Source organism: Erythrolamprus reginae, chromosome 7 (genome assembly GCF_031021105.1).
Source record: "Erythrolamprus reginae isolate rEryReg1 chromosome 7, rEryReg1.hap1, whole genome shotgun sequence".
NCBI lineage: Eukaryota > Metazoa > Chordata > Lepidosauria > Squamata > Dipsadidae > Erythrolamprus > Erythrolamprus reginae.
This window is the reverse complement of record NC_091956.1, coordinates 80,488,684-80,513,009: the sequence shown is the minus strand read 5'-3', so window position 1 is coordinate 80,513,009 and position 24,326 is coordinate 80,488,684. Positions and strand designations below refer to the sequence as shown.

General features: G+C 41.7%; 1 protein-coding gene across 2 annotated transcripts; it reads left to right on the top strand.

Moving 5' to 3' along the window:
- Positions 1 to 1,985: 1,985 nt before the first annotated feature.
- METAP1 (methionyl aminopeptidase 1) lies at positions 1,986 to 24,326 on the top strand. 2 transcript variants are annotated; one of them, XM_070757991.1, is made up of 11 exons: positions 1,986 to 2,016; positions 7,897 to 7,948; positions 9,927 to 10,039; positions 13,795 to 13,855; positions 15,384 to 15,475; positions 15,632 to 15,715; positions 16,621 to 16,759; positions 17,715 to 17,846; positions 18,814 to 18,957; positions 20,797 to 20,862; positions 22,511 to 24,326. In XM_070757991.1, exons 4-11 carry the CDS (start codon positions 13,795 to 13,797, stop codon positions 22,672 to 22,674), a joined length of 882 nt encoding a protein of 293 aa, XP_070614092.1. In that variant the 5' UTR covers positions 1,986 to 2,016; positions 7,897 to 7,948; positions 9,927 to 10,039; the 3' UTR covers positions 22,675 to 24,326. The 2 variants fall into 2 exon arrangements, with proteins under 2 accessions (XP_070614092.1, XP_070614091.1); XM_070757990.1 differs by lacking the exon at positions 1,986 to 2,016 and adding an exon at positions 2,053 to 2,579.

Here is a 24,326-nt window from a genome sequence, read left to right as displayed (position 1 = left end):
GGGGAGTCACGTGGAGGCGGCGGCCGTTTTGGCGGCTCGGCGCGTGCGCAAGCCCCGTGCAGGGGAGGGGTCGGTGCCCGCTGCCTGAGGGAGCAGCGGCAGCAGCGGCTTCTGGGAATTGTAGTCTCGGGTTGTTTCACCCCCTCCCTCTCTCCCCCACCTTCCCTTCCCAGGAGAGAAATCACGTGGGAAAGGCAGACAGGGGCATGTCAGGCTGAGGCGAGGTTCCTCAGAGTGGGGGAAAGTGACTCCTCGAGTCCGAAATTGGCAATTGCAGGAGCAGCCTGCGGGTGTGACCTCTGCATCCCCCCGCGGATGCCCGGCCTGACGGCGCAGCTGGTCCTTTTCTGTCACAGGGTGTCATCGGCATGTGTGATGCAAGCCGCCCCTCGTCTCTCCGGTCGCCACCATTCAGCTCCCTACCCAAAATCTGAAAGCGAGCCGGGAAGGCGAGGGAACGATCACAGTTGCTTCTTTCACTTGCGCGTTTTACACGTACTCGAAAACAGAGGAAATATCCTGAAATCCTTGGGATAATTTAATGAGAGATCTACATTAGTCCGCCAATCTATCCATGTTTTCCCCCCCTTGAAATTCCCATTCTCAGAATAGAAACACAGATACCAGTGCAGCTGCCCGTTTTTTGGCTTACTCTGTATTTTCATTAATAGTGCTGTCTTTGTGATCTTAAGTTGTGATGGAGCTCCATCCCTCTGAAACCCTGCGGTGAGCAACTTTCATACTGTAGGAGGGCAGCCCCATGAGTCTTTGGGAGGGGGCAAGAAAATCTGGAGAGTGGCCCCCTTTCCAACTAACACCAACTATTGTAGATGTTTGTCAAAAAGAAAAAGTGCTAGCAAATTCTTTTTTATTTATTTATTAGATTTGTATGCCTGATTTTTTTTTAACATGCTGTTCGGGGCATGACAGAAGTTGAAACCGAATACATACAGAAAACGACAGATCAAAGGAAGACTTATTTAATAAACATTTTAAAGAAAAGAGTATATTGATTGATTGATTGGATTTGCATGCTGGCCCTCTCCGAGGACTCGGAGCAGCTCGCAATATATATCACTCTGTACACAATTAAAGACAGGATCCCATCTGGGGTGTTGTGGGTTTTGTCTTCTAAACTTTCAGACTTTCACCAGACTGCTTAGAAAGAAGTTCCTTAAAGGTGGACTCCAGCAGAAGTCCAAAAGCTCAGAAGACAAAACCTCTGGTCCTAGTCACTTACTCAGATTGTATCCTGCAACATTATCCTAGGACACATATATTTGCTTTCATTCACAACTGAATACAATTTGTTGTAAAATTGATGAGTTATTCTTATCAGAATGGAAAAATAATCTGAATGTATGTAAACACTTGCACAACAAACAAATTCACATCTTCAAAAATATCAGCAATGTATTTTCATCCCATTTGGCATCTTTACATTTTTGTTATTTTACTGTGCATATACATCCAATTACAATAATAAAGTATTTATTTTGGAGGTTGTGAAGTGCCCAGCATCACTGAGAGTTGAGTGGCATAACGTTTAATAAAGAATCTATCAAGGATGCAGTCTTATGAGCTGCTATATAGAAAAGGAACAATGTATACTGTACACATAAAATATACTGCTCAAAAAAATAAAGGGAACACTCAGATAACACACCTAGATATGAATGAATGAAATATTCTCATTGAACACTTTGTTCTGTACACATTCAGGTGAAATTGATTGTCAGTCAGTGTTGCTTCCTAAGTGGACAGTTTGATTTCACAGAAGTTTGATTTACTTGGAGTTATATTCTGTTGTTTAAGTGTTCCCTTTAATTTTTTTTGAACTGTGTACAATATAAAGCCCCCTAAAAACAGTGCAAAACAATTTAAAACCAGCAATTTACAATTTTTTTAAAAAATAAAACCCATCGGATCTCGCCAACCTAGGCTCAGGCAGTATATAAACCTGCAAGCGTCCTCGAGCCCGGAGGAACCCGAGGATCCGTCCGTTATCCGAGTCAGGTAAGTTTGGGTCGTGCGAAGCCTTGAGGCGCGCAACAAGTCTGGATGAGGAGACTTTGCGCGTGGCTCCGGCGCAAACTCGCGGAACAAGCGCGGCGGCCTTCCATAGCGGTGAGGGAGACAACTCGGCGACTAGAAGAAGAAAAAAAAAAATATCCCGGGGAGGCGAGTCGGCTTCAGGGGCCCGCGTGGGGCCTGCTCGAAGCGACGGCCGCCGACGCTCTCCGCCTAACTCCACACTAGAGGGCGGAGAGAGCCGGGCGGGCGGGCAAGCGGGGCCTGGCGCCCCTCCCTGTTCCAGTCAGGAAACCTCCAGGCCCAGAGTTCCGCCTTTCCCTCCGCCCTTTCCCGGCGGTGGTGGTGGTGGTGGTTGCCGCCGCTGCTGCTGCTGCTCCCGCCGTCCGCCTGGGTCGCTCCTGTGGCGGGGCGGTCGCAGCAGGGCAAGCATGGCGGCGGTGGTGGAAGCCCGGGTGTGCGAGACGTCGGGCTGCAGCAGCGAGGCCAAGCTGCAGTGCCCCACCTGCATCAAGCTGGGCATCCAGGGATCTTACTTCTGCTCGCAGGTAAAAAAGCGCCGCTGCTCGGCGGCGCCCTTTGAGGGAAAGATCGGCGGAAAAGCTTCGGCCGCGGAGGGGTTTTTCCACCCCACCCCACCCCGACGGGAGCTCGGTTCGAGCGGGGCCCCGGCTGCTGTCGGCCCGCCTCCCTTTTGGTTTCGAGACGGGGAACACGGCCCGGGACGCCTGGGGGTGAGGGGACATGTGGGGCGGCTTGCTGCCCTAGTCAAGGCAGGTGTGACTCAGGCTGGCTGGGCCCGGGCCTGTCCTCTGGCCGCCCGAGCACGTTTTGCTGGTGTGAGGAACTGAAGGGCTGTACGGTGTAACCGAGATTTCCTGCATTTCTTCTAAGTAGGATTTCTCTTTCTCTCTGGGTCTTTCTCTCTGTTTGCCTTCTTCCTTGCGTTGTTGCTAAGGGAGGAAAGAAGAAGAAAAAAAAAAAGCAAAGCTGAGGCACTATAATTCAACCTGGGGTTCTATAGCACAGTGTTTCCCAACCTTGGTACCTTGAAGATATCTGGACTTCAACTCCCAGAATTCCCCAGCCAGCATTTGCTGGCTGGGGAATTCTGGGAGTTGAAGTCCAAATATCTTCAGGTGCCAAGGTTGGGAAACACTGCTGTAGAGCAAAGGACTACAATGCCCATTCTTCCCAGGGATGTCACATGTGGTCCAGAACACCCAATTCTGTAACGGGAAGAAGAGTACAGTGTTCCCTCGATTTTTCCAGGTTCGAGCTTGGCGAAAAGTCTATACCACGGTTTTTCAAAAATATTAATTAAAAAATACTTTGCGGTTTCCCCCCCAATACCACGGTTTTTCTCACCCGATGATGCCATATGTCGTCGCCAAATTTTCGTCCGCCTTTTTCTGCCGTCAGTCTTCTATGTTTGTATGTTTCTATGACATCTCCCCTCCCCCCCTTTTTAAAAACCCCCCAATGTATTCTGTCATCAAGATTCACAGGAGAGGAAAAAAGCCAAGGGCTGTGTTCTTCCATTCTGTCAACAAGTAATTGTTGTTGTACTTTGGATATTTTAGTTTATTGCTGAGGGGATTTTTGCCAAAACTTTTCCTCCAAAAGCAGCCCACAGGCTCAGGTTTTGATATTAACTGTAACATGTTTCTGTGTCAAATTTGAAGAAAATCAGGCCTTGGCGCCAGAACTATTCTAAATTTTCCAATATCTTAGGGCAGTGATGGCGAGCCTTTTTTGGTTCATGTGCCAAAAGGGGTGTGTATGGGTGTGCTAGCATGCATGCATGTGCCCACCTCCCTTCCCACCCTCCACGCATGTGTACCCCTCCCACGTTGCCTCCGCGCATGCGCATAGGCCTTTCTGAAGGCTGGTAGGTGGAAAAAATGCCCAAACGGGCAAACCGGAAGTTTGGGAAAACACACTTCCGGTTTGCTGTTGTGCTGTTTGTTGCGAATGCTGGCTGGGGAATTCTGGGAGTTGAAGTCCAGATATCTTCAAGTTGCCAAGGTTGGGAAACACTGTCCTATTGGTACACCATCCAGGAACCATGCTCATTTGAATTTAGCCAAAAATCTCTTAACTGTGCTGCCTGAGCGGACTACAGAAGAAATTTGGGGAATAGTTATAAAGAAGAGTCATTTTTCCCCCCTATTGCAAATCATATTTCAATACACGGTAATATAAGTCTGATTAATTTGTCCAATTTAAAGATCCTGATGTTGCTTGCAGTCGGACCTGAATTCATATTTGTATACACTTGTAAAAGCATAACCCATAGTTTTAGTGTATAATGCACTCCTGATCAAGTGCCCAAAGCATACGCACGCACGCACCCAAACCTCCCAAATGCAATGTGCATGTGGGCCCTGCATGTCATGTCCTATGCATGCACAACAGAGTCCTGAACATCAGCTGACCAGCAGGAGGCTCGCACACATGTGCAGTGGAGCTGAACTGAGGTGGACGGTTCATGCGCCATCAGAGAGGGCCCTGCATGCAACCTCTGGCATGCGTGCCATAGATTCACCATCACAGGTATAATGCATAGTGTAAAACACATGCAATGTCCATAATGAATGCCATGAATATGAGAACTTGTGTACGCTTGTTTTAAACTTAATTGGTTTCTGTGGTATTCATACAAATATATGTTTGCTGGGGTTTGAAGGAAGAAGCCTTTTGCAATCTTTTTTGATGATGAATACTTCAGTTGGCTTTAAGTTGTGCTGGGAGGCCACAAGATTACACTCTGCTTCTGTCAGGGGTTTAAGGTTTGTGATGTGTGAAATCCATTTGATTATTTTATTTATTTATTTATGTATTAGATTTGTATGCCGCCCCTCTCTGTAGACTGGGGGCGGCTCACAACAATAACAAAGACAATGTAAGAACAAATCTAATAAGTAAAGAACACTAAAAACCCCATTATTAAAAGCAAACATACACACAAACATACCATGTATAAACTGTATAGGCCCGGGGGAGATGTCTCAGTTCCCCCATGCCTGACGGCAGAGATGGGTCTTAAGAACTTTACAGAAAGGCAAGGATGGTGGGGGCAGTTCTAATCTCCGGGGGGAGCTGGTTCCAGAGGGTCGGGGCCGCCACAGAGAAGGCATTTTCTTAAAAATTAATACAAGAAAGCAAAATGGAAAAAAATGAAAAGGCAGCCGCTAACCTTTGTGTCGTTAAAAAATAAATGTTTGAAGATGATGAGAACTGGGAGAAAAGGAAATGGGAACATCGGTGTGTTGTATTTTTGCTCTTCGTTGCAAAGAGCAATAGTTTTACGAATTTAATAGAACTGGGTTGAGGAAAATATTTGCATAGGAAACCAGGCTGAATCAAGCATTCAGAATGTATTCTTGAAGGATTAAAAAAAAAGGTGTGGAAATGCTGCACATATGAGGAATTCAGCTGCCCACCTTTTTACTGGTGTGGTGGAGCTGCTTTTTCCAGGCTAAAAGAGGCTCCTGAAAAACAACATTGTAAGAATAAATCATCTACACGTTGCCTTAGGGAATGTAGAATTTAGCAATGGTCTCCATGATTTTGCTAAATTTTTTGTGCTGCATGAAAAATAATTTTTTTAATGCTAGGGTATAACTAGTTGGGGATGTGATGGCGAGTTCTGTATTATTTATTTATTTATTTATTGGATTTGTATGCCGCCCCTCTCCGTAGACTCGGGGCGGCTAACAACAGTAATAAAAACAGCATATAAACAATCCAATATTAAAACAGTTAAAAACCCTTATTATAAAACCAAACATACACACAGACATACCATGCATAAAATTGTAAAGGCCTAGGGGGAAAGAGTATCTCAGTTCCCCCATGCCTGGCGGCAAAGGTGGGTTTTAAGAAGCTCACGAAAGGCAAGGAGGGTGGGGGCAATTCTAATCTCTGGGGGGAGTTGGTTCCAGAGGGCCGGGGCCGCCACAGAGAAGGCTCTTCCCCTGGGTCCCGCCAAGCGACATTGTTTAGTCGACGGGACCCGGAGAAGACCCACTCTGTAGGACCTAACTGGTCGCTGGGATTCGTGCGGCAGAAGGCGGTCCCTGAGATAATCTGGTCTGGTGCCATGAAGGGCGTTATAGGTCATAACCAACATTATCTAGCAGTGCTGTGAATGTTATCATTCAGGCTCCAGGAAACTTATTTTCCATTTTGAAATGTCAAAATTTGTTTATTGTGCTTTTTACAAGCTTATGTCCCATCCCCATGTGTTGGCTATAAATGCTCACACAACAAATATTGCCATAAAAGACTCAGCGTTGTCTTGAACCTAGAGTTGGGTGGCAAATACGTTTGATAATAAAAAAGATATGAAAGGGCTCCGTGTTTCCAGTCTAAGATTAAACGAATGTACGTTTTTAAAGTGCTTTAAAAACATACTGTATTTTTGGAGTATAGGACGCATCTTTTTTCTCCTTAAAAGACACTGAAAATTAGCTTTTTTCAAAGTTTTTTTTCCAGCCCTAACTCTTTTTCCCCAACTCTTACCTTGCAGGCTTTTTCATTGTTACTCTTTCTGAACAATGTTTTTCCATCCCTAAGTCTTTGCAAGCTTTTTTTCATTGCTCTACCGCTCCAAATAGGTTTCTTTCCAGTCCTAACCAGTCCTAACCTAATGTTCTGGCTCTTACCAGCTTGCAAGCTCTTTCATTGTTACTCTCTCTGAATAGGTTTTTTTAAAGCTCTAACCAGGGGATAAAATAATGTGCTGAAGTTGACCAGACTAAGGAAGCTAGCCAAATGAATACCTAGTAGGCAGATTTTTCCTCTCTATTTTTCTCCCCCCAAACTAAGGTGCATCTTATATATATAATATATGTAAGTGTAATATATGATATATTAGACTTTAAAACATATACTAATATATAAAAACATATACAAATGTATACAAATATATAAAAGGAATATTAGGCATATACACTGCTCACAGTCACTCATGCCCTCATCACCTCGAGGTTCGACTACTGTAATGCTCTCTACATGGGGCTACCTTTGAAAAGTGTTCGGAAACTTCAAATCGTGCAGAATGCAGCTGCGAGAGCAGTCATGGGCTTCCCTACATATGCCCATGTTACACCAACACTCCGCAGTCTGCATTGGTTGCCGATCAATTTCTGGTCACAATTCAAAGTGTTGGTTATGACCTATAAAGCCCTTCATGGCATTGGACCAGAATATCTCCGAGACCGCCTTCTGCCGCACGAATCCCAGCGACCGATTAGGTCCCACAGAGTTGGCCTTCTCCGGGTCCCGTCAACTAAACAATGTTGGTTGGCAGGCCCCAGGGGAAGAGCCTTCTCTGTGGCGGCCCCGACTCTCTGGAACCAACTCCCCCCAGAGATTAGAACTGCCCCTACTCTCCTTGCCTTTCGTAAGCTCCTTAAAACCCACCTTTGTCGTCAGGCATGGGGGAACTGAGACATCTCCCCCGGGCATATACAATTTATGCATGGTATGTTTGTATGTATGTTTGCTTAGTATATGGGTTTTTAAAAATATTTTAACTATAATTTAGATTTGTCATGAATTGTTTTATTTTGTTGTGAGCTGCCCCGAGTCTGCGGAGAGGGGCGGCATACAAATCTAAATAATAAATAAATAAAATAAATAAATACACTTACTGTATATGTCAAGTGACTTTTGAACCTTATTAAAAATAAATCCAATTAGGGTCTGCTGTTTGAACTGAAGTGCAGAGAACTGTAAAGAAAACTTATTTTCGTTCATCTTTCCACTGTGTAGTTTGTAACCTATGGAATTGTGTTAGCCATATAAAGTGAGTCTGTTTCAAAGTATTGCTAAATTTATATAATTTGCCTTTTTTAGGAATGTTTTAAAGGAAGCTGGGCTACTCATAAATTGCTGCACAAGAAAGCAAGTAAGCAAGAACATTCTTTTGATTTTACTGTACTATTTCCTTTCCAATTTATTTTGTTGATGGTGACATCAGATCACCCTAAAATCAATCTGTAATAACTGTTTGGTTGCTATAGATGTAATAAATGCGGGTTTGCTGTCTGAGGTACACTATACAAGGATTCATAGAGGACTGAATGGTCTTTTGTATAACAGAAAAGGAAAAAAACCCAATCCATGTGTTGCACTGAATGGCTTAATATGGTTTATTGCATCTCTTCAATTGGTTGTACACATAGTTGATAGTTCAGAGCAGCTAGTTTCATACACAGTGATCCCTCTATTATCGCGAGGGTTCCGTTCCAAGACCCCTCGCGATAATCGATTTTTCGCGATGTAGGGTTGCGGAAGTAAAAACACCATCTGCGCATGCGCGCCCTTTTTTTCTATGGCCGCGCATGCGTAGATGGTGGAGTTTGCGTTCCCCGCCGCCCACGCAAAGGGGAAACCCCGATTCGGCTCCTCGCTGCTGCTGCGCTACCGAGCAGATCAGCTGCTGGGCGGCCGAAGGAACCTTCCCTGGGTCTTCCCAGCCGCCCACGCAAAGGGGAAACCCCGGCTCCTCGCTGATGCCCCCGCTCGCCCGCCCGCCGCCCGCCAGCAAGAGGGGGAGAGATAGAGAAAGAGAGAGAAGGAAAGAAAGAGATGAGAGAGGGAGGAAGAGAGTGTGAGAGAGGAAGAAGCAAGAGAGAGAAAGAGAGAGAGAAAGAAAGATGAGAAAGGAAGGAAGAGAGTGACGTCATCGGGTGGAAAAATCGCGATATAGCGTTTCGCGAAGATCGAGATCGCGAAAATCGAGGGATCACTGTATAGCAAAGTCCTTCACCTAGGTAAAAAAAACCCTGGACACACATACAGCCTGGGAGAAACCCCTCTCAGCGGTAGCGACGGCGAAAGAGATCTCGGAGTCTTGGTGGATAATCTCGGGGAGGGCTAAGGGTAAAAAGTAAGAAAATGTTTAAAAAAATCCACAGGAGCTGAATTTAAACATGCCTGGGATAAACATATATCCATCCTAAGATAAAATACTGTAAATAGTATAAGGGCAGACTAGATGGACCATGAGGTCTTTTACTGCTGTCAATCTTCTATGTTTCTATAAGTCATTTTTTTCAGTGCTGTTGTAACTTTGAACTGTCATTAAATGAAGTGTTGTAAACCGAGGACTACTGTATATAAAAATGGCTTTAGGGAGACAGAGGAACTTAAAAATAAAGACACAGAATGATTGGAACAGTAGAGTTTTGACAATGAATCTATTGCGAATGGGCAGGGCAAGATGAGGGTGCTTTATTTATTTATTGATTGATTTGATTTGATTTGATTTGTATGCCGCCCCTCTCCGCAGACTCGGGGCGGCTAACAACAGCAATAAAAAAGCATATAATAATAATCCAATACTAAAACAGTTAAAAACCCTTATTTATAAAACCAAACATACATACAGACATACCATGCATAAAATTGAAAAGGCCTAGGGGGAAAGAGGATCTCAATTCCCCCATGCCTGGCGGCGGAGGTGGGTTTTAAGAAGCTTACGAAAGGCAAGGAGGGTGGGGGCAATTCTAATCTCTGGGGAGAGTTGGTTCGAGAGGGCTGGGGCCGACACAGAGAAGGCTCTTCCCCTGGGTCCCGCCAAGCGACATTGTTTAGTTGATGGGACCTGGAGAAGACCCACTCTGTGGGACCTAACTGGTCGCTGGGATTCGTGCTTTAGTATTGAATTGGATTTATTTCTTTTTTTGTAGCTTTTTGGCAAAAATGACCTTTGTACGAGTTAGATTGTACGGGAAAAACAAGCATGGGGGGGGGGAGGGTGATTTAGAGCTCTAAAGAAGCAAGTGGAAAGAAGTTCCATCTATCCATCTCAACTTCCAATTTCTGATGTTCCATGAAGTTTCTTAATTAAAATCAGTAATGATCCTGCTTTTGTTTTATAGAAGATGAGAAAGCAAAACAAGAGGTTTCTGCCTGGACTATCGATGGAGACATAAACACAGATCCCTGGGCTGGCTATCGATATACTGGGAAACTCAGGCCACACTATCCACTGGTAAATAGGGTGAAATAACTGAAAATGTGTCACTTTGTTCAGTTTTTCCGCCAGTCAAACCACAGGAAGGTCATTTTTTTTCATGATGGTTTGTCCCAGTTAGAGAACGTGATTGTCCAATTATTTTTTTTAAAAGATGGGCACACATTAAACAATTTTGATAGTTATTTAACATAATGGATATCAGACAATTTAAAATGTCCATTAAAGAGGGAGTTTTATGGAAACTATCAAATTCTATTACAGTGATACCTCGTCTTACAAACCCCTCGTCATACAAACTTTTCGAGATACAAACCCGGGGTTTAAGATTTTTTTGCCTCTTCTTCCAAACTATTTTCACCTTACAAACCCAAGCCGCCACCACTGGGATGCACCGCCTCCGGACTTTGTTGTTGTTGTTGTTGTTATTATTATTATTATTATTATTATTATTATTATTATTATTTATTGGATTTGTATGCCGCCCCTCTCTGCAGACTCGGGGCAGCTAACAACAGTGGTAAAACAACATGAACAATCCAATTAATAAAAACAACTAAAAAACCCTTATTATAAAAAACCAAACATACACACAAACATACCATGCATAACTTGTAATAGCCTAGGGGGAAAGGATAACTTAACTCCCCCATGCCTGGCGACAAAGGTGGGCCTTAAGTAATTTGTGAAAGACAAGGAGGGTGGGGGCTGTTCTAATCTCTGGGGGGAGTTGGTTCCAGAGGGCCGGGGCCGCCACAGAAAAGGCTCTTCCCCTGGGGCCCGCCAAACGACATTGTTTGGTCGACAGGACCCGGAGAAAGCCAACTCTGTGGGACCTTATCTGCCGCTGGGATTCGTGCGGTAGAAGGCGGTTCTGGATGTATTCTGGCCCAATGCCATGTAAGCGCCCGTTTTTGCGCTGCTGGGATTCCCCTGAGGCTCCCCTCCATGGGAAACACCACCTCCGGACTTCCGTGTTTTTGCGATGCTGCAGGGGAATCCCAGCAGCGCAAAAACAGGCGCTTCGCTGGCAACGGAAGTCCAGAGGTGGGGTTTCCCAGCGAGGGGAGCCTCAGCGAAATTGCAGCATCACAAAAACTTGGAAATCTGGAGATGGGATTTCGAGGACTTCCATGTTTTTGCGATGCTGCCATTGGAATATTGGCTCTGTATAGAAGCTGCAGTTCTTAGTGCACTAATTTGAGACAGTTTAAACTAGAAAACTTTTAAACAATTGGAATAACGCAATCCTTAAAGGCAAGGGCATGTTATCTTGTTGCGGCTTGTTATTTCAACTCAAAAAGCAAGGAAACAAAAATGCAAATAAAAATATAATTAAAGCAGTACACATTTAATTTTTTCTCCTGCCACAGTAAATATTACAGTTCAATGGAAGGTTTTTGGAAGACTCACACAATGCCTTGGGAACTAATGCGGTCTGCCATTGTTATTCAGTGTTTAGTGGATTCGTTTTGCCTCTAACAACATGTTGTCAAACTGAAACCTCATAAATATACATTGCTTCAATAGCTATAAATGGTGGAAGGACTGAAAACCTGGCTATTATCCAAATGTCTTTTTAAAATTGTTTTTATTGGGGATTCATTTCTATAGCCCAGGATTTTTAAGCTATAGTCATAGAAATCCTTATTAGAGGAAGAGAAGTAGAATTGGGCAACTTGGGAATTAAGAGAAACCTATTTCCTAAAGCGTTAGACTAAACCAGAAGCAGAAACGGTATTTTCTTTGTCTTTCGAGCCTGTAATTTAAGCATGTTTGGTTTTTATAATAAGGGTTTTTAGTTGTCTTATTAAATTGGATTGTTACATGTTGTTTTTTATCATTGTTGTTAGCCGCCCCGAGTCTGCGGAGAGGGGCGGCATACAAATCCAATAAATAATAATAATAATAATAATAATAATAATAATAATAATAATAATAATCTAAACTAGAAGAACTCTCTTGATTTCTGAGCCCAGGAGTTCAGTGTGATCGCCAGGTTTCAGAGCAACATACAGAATGGTTTAAAGATAGACATCTTGGGAGGGTTACTTGGGAGATGAACGCTTTTTCTCTAGGGCGCACCAGGCTTCATAGAGCTAAGGATCCCCAGGGCAATGTGATTGGAGCTCTGTGTTGATTCTTCTTCATCCACTTCTTGAGAGAAAGGCTGAGAATTGCTAAGGACATTTGTGTCCACTTGTCTTTGCCTCTTGTTCCTGAGTCCAGTTCAGTTTCTTCTCTTTGATTCCCTAACATCTGTCTATCTGGAGTATTGTCATCTTCCTTTGGAAATCAGGGTTGGGGCTAGGCTGCGGGGATCGCTGCCTATCACCGCTGCCGCCTATCACTGCCTTCATACAACCTGTGTTGCTTATGACCTATAAAGCCCTTCACGGCACCGGACCAGACTATCTCCGGGACCGCCTTCTGCTGCACGAATCCCAGCGACCAGTTGTGGGTCTTCTCCGGGTCCTGTCAACTAAACAACGTCGCTTGGCGGGACCCAGGGGAAGAGCCTTCTCTGTGGCGGCCCCGGCCCTCTGGAACCAACTCTCCCCAGAGATTAGAATTGCTCCCACCCTCCTTGCCTTTCGTAAGAGATACTGAGATACTCTTTCCCCCTAGGCCCTTACAATTTTATGCATGATATGTCTATGTATATTTGGTTTTACAATAAGGGTTTTTAACTGTTTATATTGGATTGTCATATGCTGTTGACTACTGTTGTTAGCCGCCCCGAGTCTGCGGAGAGGGGCGGCATACAAATCCAATAAAATCAAATCAAAACCTGTTTTTGGCCTCAATCCCCCACCCACTCCATTTTTGGTCCATTCTAGGCGGGGATTGCCACCACCACCTATCCCTGCTGCCTGGAATGGCCTGAAAATGGGATGCGCGGAGGCAGTAATATGTGGCAGTGGCGTCAATGGGCAGTGGTGATCCCCGCAACCTGGAACAGCTGATCGTTGGTATATCTGGAGGCTGATACAACTGCCAATCAGCTGCTCTGCTAATCAGATAGTGATGCAGCTGACCAGGCTGTTTGCTATTCGCTCCAATACGCAAATTTCTGGAAGGCAGATTTTATTTCATTGTTTTCTTTCCCAAAAGTCTGGAACATCTTATAATATGAATAATAAGGTATACAGTGTCCCCTCGATTTTCGCGGGGGATGCGTTCCGAGACCGCCCGCGAAAGTCAAATTTCCGCGAAGTAGAGATGCGGAAGTAAATACACTATTTTTGGCTATGAACAGTATCCCAAGCCTTCCCTTAACACTTTAAACCCCTAAACTGCAATTTCTCATTCCCTTAGCAACCATTTAGATTATTACTCACCATGTTTATTTATTAAAGTTTATTAAAAAAAATATTTATTAAAGTCAGACGAAAGTTTGGCGGGAAAAACCATGGTATAGGGAAAAAAACAGCGAAGTATTTTTTAATTAATATTTTTGAAAAACCGTGGTATAGCTGTTTCGCGAAGTTCGAACCCGCGAAAATCGAGGGACCACTGTATACTTTGGGCTCTTAGACTGATTCCCATTTATTTTTGCTGATGTCTCCCATTGTTGTGTCTCTTGTAATCTGACACCAGCTCATCAAACAACGCACTTGGGTTGTGACTCTTGGATGGGAAATTTTAATCTACGCTTTCATTTGATTTGAAAACATCCATTTTGTAGTTTGTTTTCTAGCCACTGTTATCCACATTCGGAATGACTAAGTTAATAAATATGTTTAAACAGATCTTAATTGTGCTTTATTTAGATGCCAATGAGGCCTGTGCCGAGTTACATTCAAAGGCCAGATTATGCAGATCACCCCTTAGGTAATTATAGGCATAGCACAACTTTCATTTGTTGAGCCTGTGATTAATTTAAACTGTGTTAACTATTTCTTTTTCAGAATGAGTATGTCTCGAAAACATTTGGATGTATTCTGCTGCAGATTTGGTGACCAGTTGCTTTAGGGGGGAAAAAAAATCAAGCAGAAGTGACTTTTTAAAATTTCACAAACAAACATTAGCCACCCTTCTGTTGGGCAACACTCATTTGGTCACTATATTTCGCCAGATAACTTTGTCAAATGTTTGAGAAAAATTAGGGGAACTTCAAATAAGAAGACGTGTCATATCGAGGATTTGTTTTGGTCCTGTTTTATATTTTACTTCTATTAATATCCTTTATCTTTTAAAATTATTTCATTATTTCGGGCAGTAGGAAAAGCAAGTAGGATGCTTGGCTGCATAGCTAGAGGTATAACAAGCAGGAAGAGCGAGATTGTGATCCCCTTATACAGAGTGCTGGTGAGACCACATTTGGAATACTGTGTTCAGTTCTGGAGACCTCACCTACAAAAAGATATTGACAAAATTGAACGGGTCCAAAGACGGGCTACAAGAATGGTGGAAGGTCTTAAGCATAAAACGTATCAGGAAAGACTTCATGAACTCAATCTGTAGAGTCTGGAGGACAGAAGAAAAAGGGACATGATCGAAACATTTAAATATGTTAAAGGGCTAAATAAGGTCCAGGAGGGAAGTGTTTTTAATAGGAAAGTGAACACAAGAACAAGGGGACACAATCTGAAGTTAGTTGGGGGAAAGATCAAAAGCAACGTGAGAAAATATTATTTTACTGAAAGAGTAGTAGATGCTTGGAACAAACTTCCATCAGACGTGGTTGGTAAATCCACAGTAACTGAATTTAAACCTGCCTGGGATAAACATAGATCCATCCTAAGATAAAATACAAAAATAGTATAAGGGCAGACTAGATGGACCATAAGGTCTTTTTCTGCCGTCATGTTTCTATGTTTCTAATTTGTATACTTCAATGATGTTCTCAGTTGTCTCCTTTCTAAAAGCCCCAAATATTGCAAGCTTCTCTTGCAATATTTGAAAGAGAAGCTTGCAAATATTCATTATCTTCCTCTGAATCTTTAGTTCCGATGTATCATTTTTAAGATGTGGTGCCCAGAACTGCACACATTATTTGAGATGTGCTCACACCATTGATTTATATTAACCATTGATTTATTTGCGAATGCTGGGGTAGTTTACTGGAAGTAAATCTTCTGTAATTTTCACATGCAACCGACATGCATTTGTTTCTAAACTTTATTGTGAATAGATACCATTTCCCAGTATAATGAGGTTGGAATAAACAACATTTTAATTCCCATTGAATCACAAGTTTCCTAGCGATTTTTGAGCAATCACCTCTAAGCTCATTGGGTGTCATTGTTGGGATAAAATAATAGAACAGCTTTATAAGTTTTCTAACCTTGCACTTTTTGGAGGAAACACGGGAGATCAATCTATTAGTTATCATACTGGTAATAATCCTTTCTTTTAGGTATGTCTGAGTCCGAACAGACCCTTAAAGGAACTTCTCAGATAAAGATCCTTTCTTCAGAAGATATAGAAGGGATGCGAGTTGTGTGTAGGGTAAGTTTATACTGCACAATGTTAGTTGAAATGAAGTAGAATCCAAAAAGAAAAGTCTTCGCATGCTTCCTTTGAAAATGTGATTACATATTTATATTTATGTTCCATGAATATTGTTTGTTATTATGAATAAATTTCTGTTCCTTTATCCTGCAGCTTGCTAGAGAAGTCTTAGATGTTGCTGCCATGATGGTGAAGCCAGGTGTAACCACTGAAGAAATAGATCATGCTGTTCATTTAGTAAGGATACTTTGTTCTACCATATTTTAAAGCTTAGATAAAAAAGAAAAACCAGCTTACTAATGTCCGGCATAATTAAGAGTGGCCATATAACATTAGTTCATAGATTCCCAATATTGAACCTGTAGCACCAGGGCATTATTGAGATTTTTCTGCAAACTTGCCAGACTCTGTACTACCTGACTTCAGTTTCCCCCTAATATTCAAATTTTCAAAAATCAGAAAGCTAATATGTTGTCAGGCATCATGTGTATTTTAGAAATGCTATTAGGTCTCAAATACAGTAGTACCTCGTGATACGAACCCCTCGTCATACGAACTTTTCGAGATACAAACCCGGGGTTTGGAATTTTTTTGCCTCTTCTTATGAACTTTTTTCGCATTACGAACCCGCCAGCGGCGGGATGCGCCGCCTCCGGACTTCCGTTGCAAGCGAAGCGCCCGTTTTTGCGATCCTGGGATTCCCCTGAGGCTCCCCTCCATGGGAAACCCCACCTCCCAGGATCGCAAAAACGGGCGCTCCGCTGGGCGCCACTGCCCTGCTGTCACCTTCTGAAACAGCCGGGGCTCTTCTCAGCGTTCTCCCAAAAGTTTGGGTTCGGAGTTCGGGTTCAGGAGAACGCCGAGAAGCACCACCGCCCAGTTGTCACTTTCCCAGAATAGCCCTGGAGCTGTTGGCCGGTCGGGAGGCTCAAACAGAGGTGGGGAATCCCAATAGGGAATTCCAGGGGCGGAGCTTTGACGTCACGGAGATGTCCTTCCTGGCTGGCCGACACGTGGACTACCTTATATAGTTGATTTTAGTCCATCTTTCAGACATTCTGCTTGCTTAAACTTGCTGCATTTATTAAAATTACACTTTCGGAATACTTTTGAGTGAAAATCTTATTTAAAATTCTTTTCAGGCATGCATTGCCAGAAACTGCTACCCATCACCACTGAATTATTACAATTTCCCAAAGTCTTGCTGTACATCGGTCAACGAAGTCATCTGCCATGGCATTCCAGACAGGCGACGCTTACAAGACGGTGATATTGTTAACGGTAGGAAACGTCAAATAAATATTTTAATAGGAAATAGGTTTTGGGACGGATATTGCCATTGGAGAGAGTGTCTATGTAAACATCTATCCAATGATGATACCCTTCCAAAATATTACTTTTGTTTTACTTTGCGGATTACCAAACAGCAAAACATACGCTTTATTCTTGTTATTTTAAAAACTGCTGAGGAAGCTTACTGGTCATAATGCATTCATCTCCTACTTGGCTAATTGTATACAGATGCAACCAATTAAGTTCTTTTTGTTTCTTTTCTACAACTTTTACATTTGGCCAGAATTAAAGCCATAAACCTTATAGCAATTCCTTTCTTTTAAAAAAGTATCTGCATCTTCTGTCTCTTTTGGCTGCCAAGCTTTTTGAGAGGAGCCTGAACTGAAAATAATTATTTTCAAACATAATTCATATGGAGTTCTCTTTAGGAAAATTTATTGAGATGAGAAGAATAGAGAGGTGCAGGAATTTCAAACGAGCTCTTTCCAATTTACATTCACCGTCTCTCTGTGTAGTTCACTATTGGGACTGTCTGATTTTATATTTCCTCGAATTGGCAAAGAATCAAGAATGGGAGTGCTGAGAATGGGAGTTTTGCAACGGGTTGTATACGTAAGAGACCATAAGATGTTTATCAGTCTGAAACACAATCCTTGCATTGCCAAGCAAATTGTAAATTATATTTATATGCTGATGTTATGGCTATTTCTTCAGATGCCTTTTGATAATCTTGATAGTTTTCGGAGTCTACGGAGAGGGGCAGCATACAAATCCAATAAATAATAATTATTAATTACTATTATTATTATTTATGTAGATGTCGAATAAAATAGTCCATGGAGCACACACACAATGCTTTCTGAGTTTGTGATGTGTTTTTGAGCCTTGTTACGATTGCAAACACAGAATATGGAAAATGCAGTGTTCCTTTTGTTTCTTGCAGTGGACATTACTGTTTATCGTAATGGTTATCATGGGGATCTCAATGAGACATTTTATATCGGAGAAGTTGACGAGGGTGCAAAACGATTAGTTCAGACGACATATGAATGCCTAATGCAAGCAATTGATGCAGGTAAGGGAGCTTTTTACACATTACAGACAGAAGATCAGTTGTATTGAGTCTTGCCTCCCTTATGGAGTCTCTCTCAATCGGCATGCTGCACTGTTCCAAATTGCTATATTACAGCGAAATCGCAGCATCACAAAAACACGGAAGTCCAGAGGTGGGGTTTTGAGGACTTCTGTGTTTTTGTGATGCTGCAATTTCACTGAGGCTCCCCTCACTGGAAACCCCACCTCCGGACTTCCGTTGCCAGTGAAGCGCCCGTTTATGCACTGCTGGGATTCCCCTGCTGGGATTCCCCTGCAGCATCACAAAAACACGGAAGTCCGGAGGTGGGGTTTCCCATGGAGGGGAACCTAAGGGGAATCCCAGCAGCACAAAAACGGGCGCTTCGGCTGGCAAAAGGGGTGAGTTTTGGGCTTGCACGCATTAATTGCTTTTCCATTGATTTCTATGGGAAACATTGTTTCGTCTTACAAACTTTTCACCTTACAAACCTCGTCCCGGAACCAATTAAGTTCGTAATATGAGGTATCACTGTATTCTGTTGAAATATTCTGTGTGTCCAGATTTGAAATCTTTACATTTGAAAATATTTGATCAGAAATACAAAAGTATTTCTCGTGTCATAAATTCTGAGCTGTTGTGTAATTCTTTGAAGGAGACTGTGTATAAATCATTGTTTTGATTGTGCACAATCTGAGGTTAGTTGATGGAAAGATCAGAAGCAATGTGAGAAAATATCATTTTACTGAAAGAGTAGTAGATGCTTGGAACAAACTTCCAGCAGAGGTGGTTGGTAAATCCACAGTAACTGAATTTAAACATGCCTGGGATAAACAATATCCATCCTAAGATAAAATACAGGAAATAGTATAAGGGCAGACTAGATGGACCATGAGGTCTTTTTCTGCCGCCAGTCTTCTATGTTTCTATGTTTTTGTTGTGATTTCTAAACGTATGCATTGCTTTGCAGTAAAACCTGGTGTACGGTATAGAGAATTGGGAAATATTATACAGAAACATGCTCAAGCCAATGGGTTTTCAGTAGTTCGGAGCTACTGTGGACATGGGATTCATAAGCTTTTCCACACCGCTCCCAATGTGCCACATTATGCCAGTAAGTATAACAATACCTGCTTTGGTGTTGTATTGCTAGCAATCAATAAACCTTATCATTTCCTATGTTTCTATAGCTGGTGTCCTTAAAAGACAGTGAAGTTGGCATTGGAAGTAACATTCGCATATGTGCATCTCAGTCTTTAGGTGATCTTAAAATGGGTTGGGAAGCACACAGGCTTATTTTATAATCAGAATAAAGTGATCAGCACCTTAACTGGCCAAACCAGTTAATATTGTGGATGTATAATGGAAGAGTGGCTCTACAAACAGTATACAGGTAGTCTTTGACTTATGATTACAGTTGAGCTTAATTGTGGTTAGGTGGGATATTTATTGAGTTTTGCCCTGTTTCACAACCTTTCTTGCCTTAGTTTTTAAGGAAATCACTGCAGTCGCTAAGGTAGTAACCCAATTGTTAAGTGAGTCTAGCTTTCCCAATTGACTTTACTTATTATGTCGTGGGTTATTCTGTGTTCTTAATTATTCTTGTAAGCTTCCCAGAGTCACTTGAATGAGATGAGCAAATACATAAAATCATATAACTAATTAAATAAAATACCTACAATACACATATCAGTGAATGTCTTCTATTTTTGTGCAACTGTAAATATATTATAAAATTATATTGCTTTTATTGAAAATAATGAAATGCTCTCAGATAAAATCATGGCTTTTTATAGGCAAAGCATAGTTAGTTTTAAGACTGCTAACATAGGCCAGACTGAGATGTGGATATATCTCATACTTTGTCTATATTCTTGCCTTAAAGCAGGGGAACAACTCCTGAAATAATGGTTGATTGCTTTTAAAAAGTCAGTCTAGTGCTATTTCTTGATATTTCTGGAACTTGTTATATATTAGCCTTGGTTTGATGTAGATTCTTGTTCCTTACTTGCACAAAGAAGGTGACTATACAGTAGTACATCTAGATACGAGCTGCTCCACATGCGAGTATTCCAAGTTACGAGCTGAGATGCGAGCAAAATTTTTGTTCGACACCCGTGCTCAAATTCGGGATACGAGCCGAGCGTCCACTAGGTGGCGCAAGAATTCCATTTTTTCCAGTTATCTCGGCGCGAAAAGCCAAATCTAAATGCATTGATTCGAGATACAAATTGATCGACATACGAGCTCGGCTCTGGCACGAATTAAACTCGTATGTGTACTAACCTTTTGTAACACCAAGGAGGTCTTTTCTTCAGTCAACTCTGCATGAAATTGTTCCATGCAGATGTAAATTTCTTAATTTTATAAGTGAAGTAGCTTTTATAGAAAGTTTTAAACACTAATAATTAAATTGTGGGGCTATTTATCTTGCCCCTGCCCTTTTAGTACATTTTAATAAGCATATACATTCATTTATATGTGTACTCTATATGGTTTTTAAAAATTAGTTATATGATTTATATAGTCACTTATCCCATGCAAGTGATTCTGGGCAGCTTTCAACAATAATTTTTAAAATAAACAGAAAAATCCATGACATAGTAAACCCACATACCAAAGAAATGTGCACATTAACAATAGCATGTATACATTTATTTGGGTGGGAAGGGAATCACTAGAATTGATTGGCAGCTGCAGGTAGGAAAGTGGAAATGACAAAGGATTTTTGTAAATTCAATTTTTCTATCTAGTTTTTGCTTTGGGTGAATTATTTTATACTGGATCAGCTTTCAATACCTCTATCCAAATGAAAGAAAATAAAAGAAAGGGTTTAAAAAAAACACCTGTACAATTATTGTATCACTGGTACTTTAGCATTGTCTTGTATTTTATTCCTGTATTATCTGGGAGAAGTGATCATTTCCTGATAACATTTTATTGTGCTTCCCAGAAAACAAGGCTGTTGGAGTAATGAAGCCTGGCCATGCATTTACGATAGAACCAATGATCTGTGAAGGTAATATGCTGTTATGAATCTAAGGAATTCTGTTTCTAACTAGAAATTTCTTGAAATTAATTTAGGAGCTATCTGTATGAGCATTTCCTAGTTACTGGTGAGCTGCTATCTTGTTAGCAAAGTATATTCCAAATGTTGGGTTGAAATCTTGCTGCATATTTTTTCATTATTACGTCTTTTCTTGAAGTTACAAAATATTGTATCCAAGATTGTCTTTATTTTTCACTGATGGTGAAAAAACGGGCAAACCAGATGTTTGGAAAAACAGTTTGCCTGTTGCGCTGTTTTTTGCACTCTGGAGCCTTCAGGGAAGCTTCCTGAAGCCCCGGAGTGCAAAAAACAACACAACAGGAAAACTGGGAGTCTATTTTTCCACACTTACAGTTTGCCTGTTGGGTGGCTTTTTGCACTCTGGGGTTTCAGGAAGCTTCCCTGAAGCCTCCAGAGCAAGTGTGCCCAAACTTGGCCACTTTAAGAGTTGTGGACTTCAACTCCCAGAATTCTCCAGCTACCAAAGCTGGCTTTCTTGTCAAAGCAAAGCTGGCTGGAGAATTCTGGGAGTTGAAGTCCACAACTCTTAAAGTGGCCAAGTTTGGAGACCTCTGCTCCAGAGGGTGCAACGGCCTTCCCCAAGGCTGAAAACCAGCTGGTGCTGGAGCTGACATAGGTCAATGCGTTGCATGCCCTCCGATATGGTTCCGTGTGGCGTGTGTGTCATAGGTTCACCATCACAGCTATATAGTATGCCTGAATAAAAAGCTAAAGTTTTTCTTTTAAAAAAATATATGAAGAATTGAATTATTTCTTTTTGTAAAAAAAATAAAAATGAACAATTATTATCTATCTATCTATCTATCTATCATCTATCTATCTCTATCTCTCTATCTCTCATCTGTCTATCTCTATCTCTATCTATCTATCTATCTATCATCTCTCTATCTCTCTATCTCTATCTATCTATCTATCTATCTATCTATCTATCTATCATCTATCTATCATCTCTCTATATCTATCTATCTATCTATCTATCTATCTATCTATCTATCTATCTATCTATCTATCTATCTATCATCTATCTATCATCTCTCTATATCTATCTATCTATCTATCTATCTATCTATCTATCTATCTATCTATCTATCTATCTATCTATCTATCTATCTATCTATCTATCAGATTTGTATGCCGCCCCTCTCCGTAGATGAGGCTGTCCTAAAGGTGATTTTCCCCAAAAAAAACCAAACCCTGGATTTTCTTAACCAACCCCCCCCCCCCAAAAAAAAACCAAAAAAACAAAACACAAAACATTTTGCTTCTCATCTAAGAAGCTTCTTCTTCAACTGGAGAAACTTCTTGGATGAGAAGCGAAATGTTTTCAAAAGGGGAAAAAAAACTTTTTGGAAAGAGCACCTTTGGGACAACCATGGCTGGACGTTTGAGAATCTCCATAGACAATTGCAGAAGCTGTATCTCAGAGGTCTTCAAACTTGGCAACTTTAAGACTTGTGGACTTCAACTCCCATTAGCTGGCTGGAGAATTCTGGGAGTCGAAGTCCACAAGTCTTTAAAGTGGCCACGTTTGGAGATCCCTGCTTGTATCTGTTGTGTTATGTCCATCACGTTGAACCGTTTATGCTGTCTTCATTAGGTGGTTGGCAGGATGAAACTTGGCCCGATGGCTGGACTGCAGTTACCCGAGATGGCAAGCGGTCTGCCCAGTTTGAGCACACACTCCTAGTCACGGATACCGGGTGTGACATCTTAACCCGGCGGTTGGATAGCCTTCGCCCTCACTTCATGACCCAGTGCTAGTAGAAGCCACACGAAGACCTTGAAAATGAGCATTTGTACTATGCATTTTACTAATGTACAGGATGGAAGGGGGGAAACTTATCACCTGTTTTCTTGTCAATGGCCTATATATAAGGAAAATGCAAATTGCACTGTACAACTCGGAAGACTGATGCAGACCCCCGCGACACTGTTTGAACTTTTAAAAAAGAATGTCCAAGTAGGCCCCCCCCTCCCTTTGTTTTCCTTTCCACCCACCAAGAGAAAACAACAGCAAAAAAAAGCTGGGATTCATATGATTTTTGTCACTGCCACAGTTGTCAGCTGTTGTACCTAAGAATGTTTTCATGGTGAAATGTGACAGCTTACTTTAGGTTTTGAACTTTTCTTGTTCCAAAGGCAATTCCCTGCTTAGCTTGTGCTGCACAGGCAGTTTCAAACCGGCGAAGCTTTTGTCTGTTTATAACTCAGAGGCGGCATTATTATATACTACAAAAATGAAACTAGTACTGTGTACTAGTGCTTGCTGCCTTTCTTCCTACTATTTTGGTTGTTTTTTGTGGTAATTGTACATAGAGGTACAATAACCGCTAGTTAATGAAGAGAGTTGGCCTTTGCCTTGGGCAGAGGTCTCCAAATTTGGCAACTTTTAAGACTTGCGGACTTCAACTCCCAGAATAGCTGGCTAGAGAATTCTGGGAGTTGAAGTCCTCAAGTCTTAAAGTTGCCAAGTTTGGGGGTCCCTGGCCCAGGGTGTTCTCTGCCGAGGAGGCCAACATTACTGAGATCCTGCCTGGTTTGAGCTTTTACCAAATTGCAGCTTTAAAAAATGGGTAGCACTTGACAGCCAACAAGGTTCTTAAAATTTCAGCTGTTATTCCCACCGAAGTAGAAAAAAAAATACAAAGAATTCCTGTTTACCATGTATAGTAACATTTGTGACTTTATATGACTTCATTGCCATGATCCAATGTTTGTCCACAGTAGGGCTCACTTGATAACGTTTCCATCACGGTACCCCAAATAATAATAATAATAATAATAACTTATTAGATTTGTATGCCGCCCCTCTCCGAAGACTCGTGATATGCAGCTGTCAGGAATTGGATCAGAAACGGCTAGGTTTTAGCCCATAACAACTGAAACCAGTTTCACTGGAGATTAAAGAGGAAAACTTTGAGAACTGAGCCAGACAGGAAAGTTAGATATAATGTGTGTTTCCCACAACACATTTTATCACACAATTATTTTTCTGAAATGTTCTTAGGTATTTGACAAAGCAGGTGCAAGTGCTATTGCAACTGGCCAATGTGATACTTTATGAAAAGGAAGCTGTTGTTGCAAAGATAATGATGCCTTTGAAATGTACAAGATTTGAACAGGCCTGGAAATAATTCATCTTTTCCCAAAGGTTCTTAGACCAGCAACAAAGCTGATGGTATGATAATATCCCGATGCTTTATAGGAATTGGTTATACAGATTTGCCATAGTTGATGTCTGGGAAGGCTTAATTTTGTTGGCCAATGGCTGTTTCCATCTAGCATTGTATTTCTGTAATGAAAAAAATGATTTTTCAAACACGTTTTTTATTCTGGTGCCTACTTCATCCATACAGTGTTGAAGGTACAGCAACAGAAATGGAGACAAAATAAAAGTCATGAAATCATGGGCA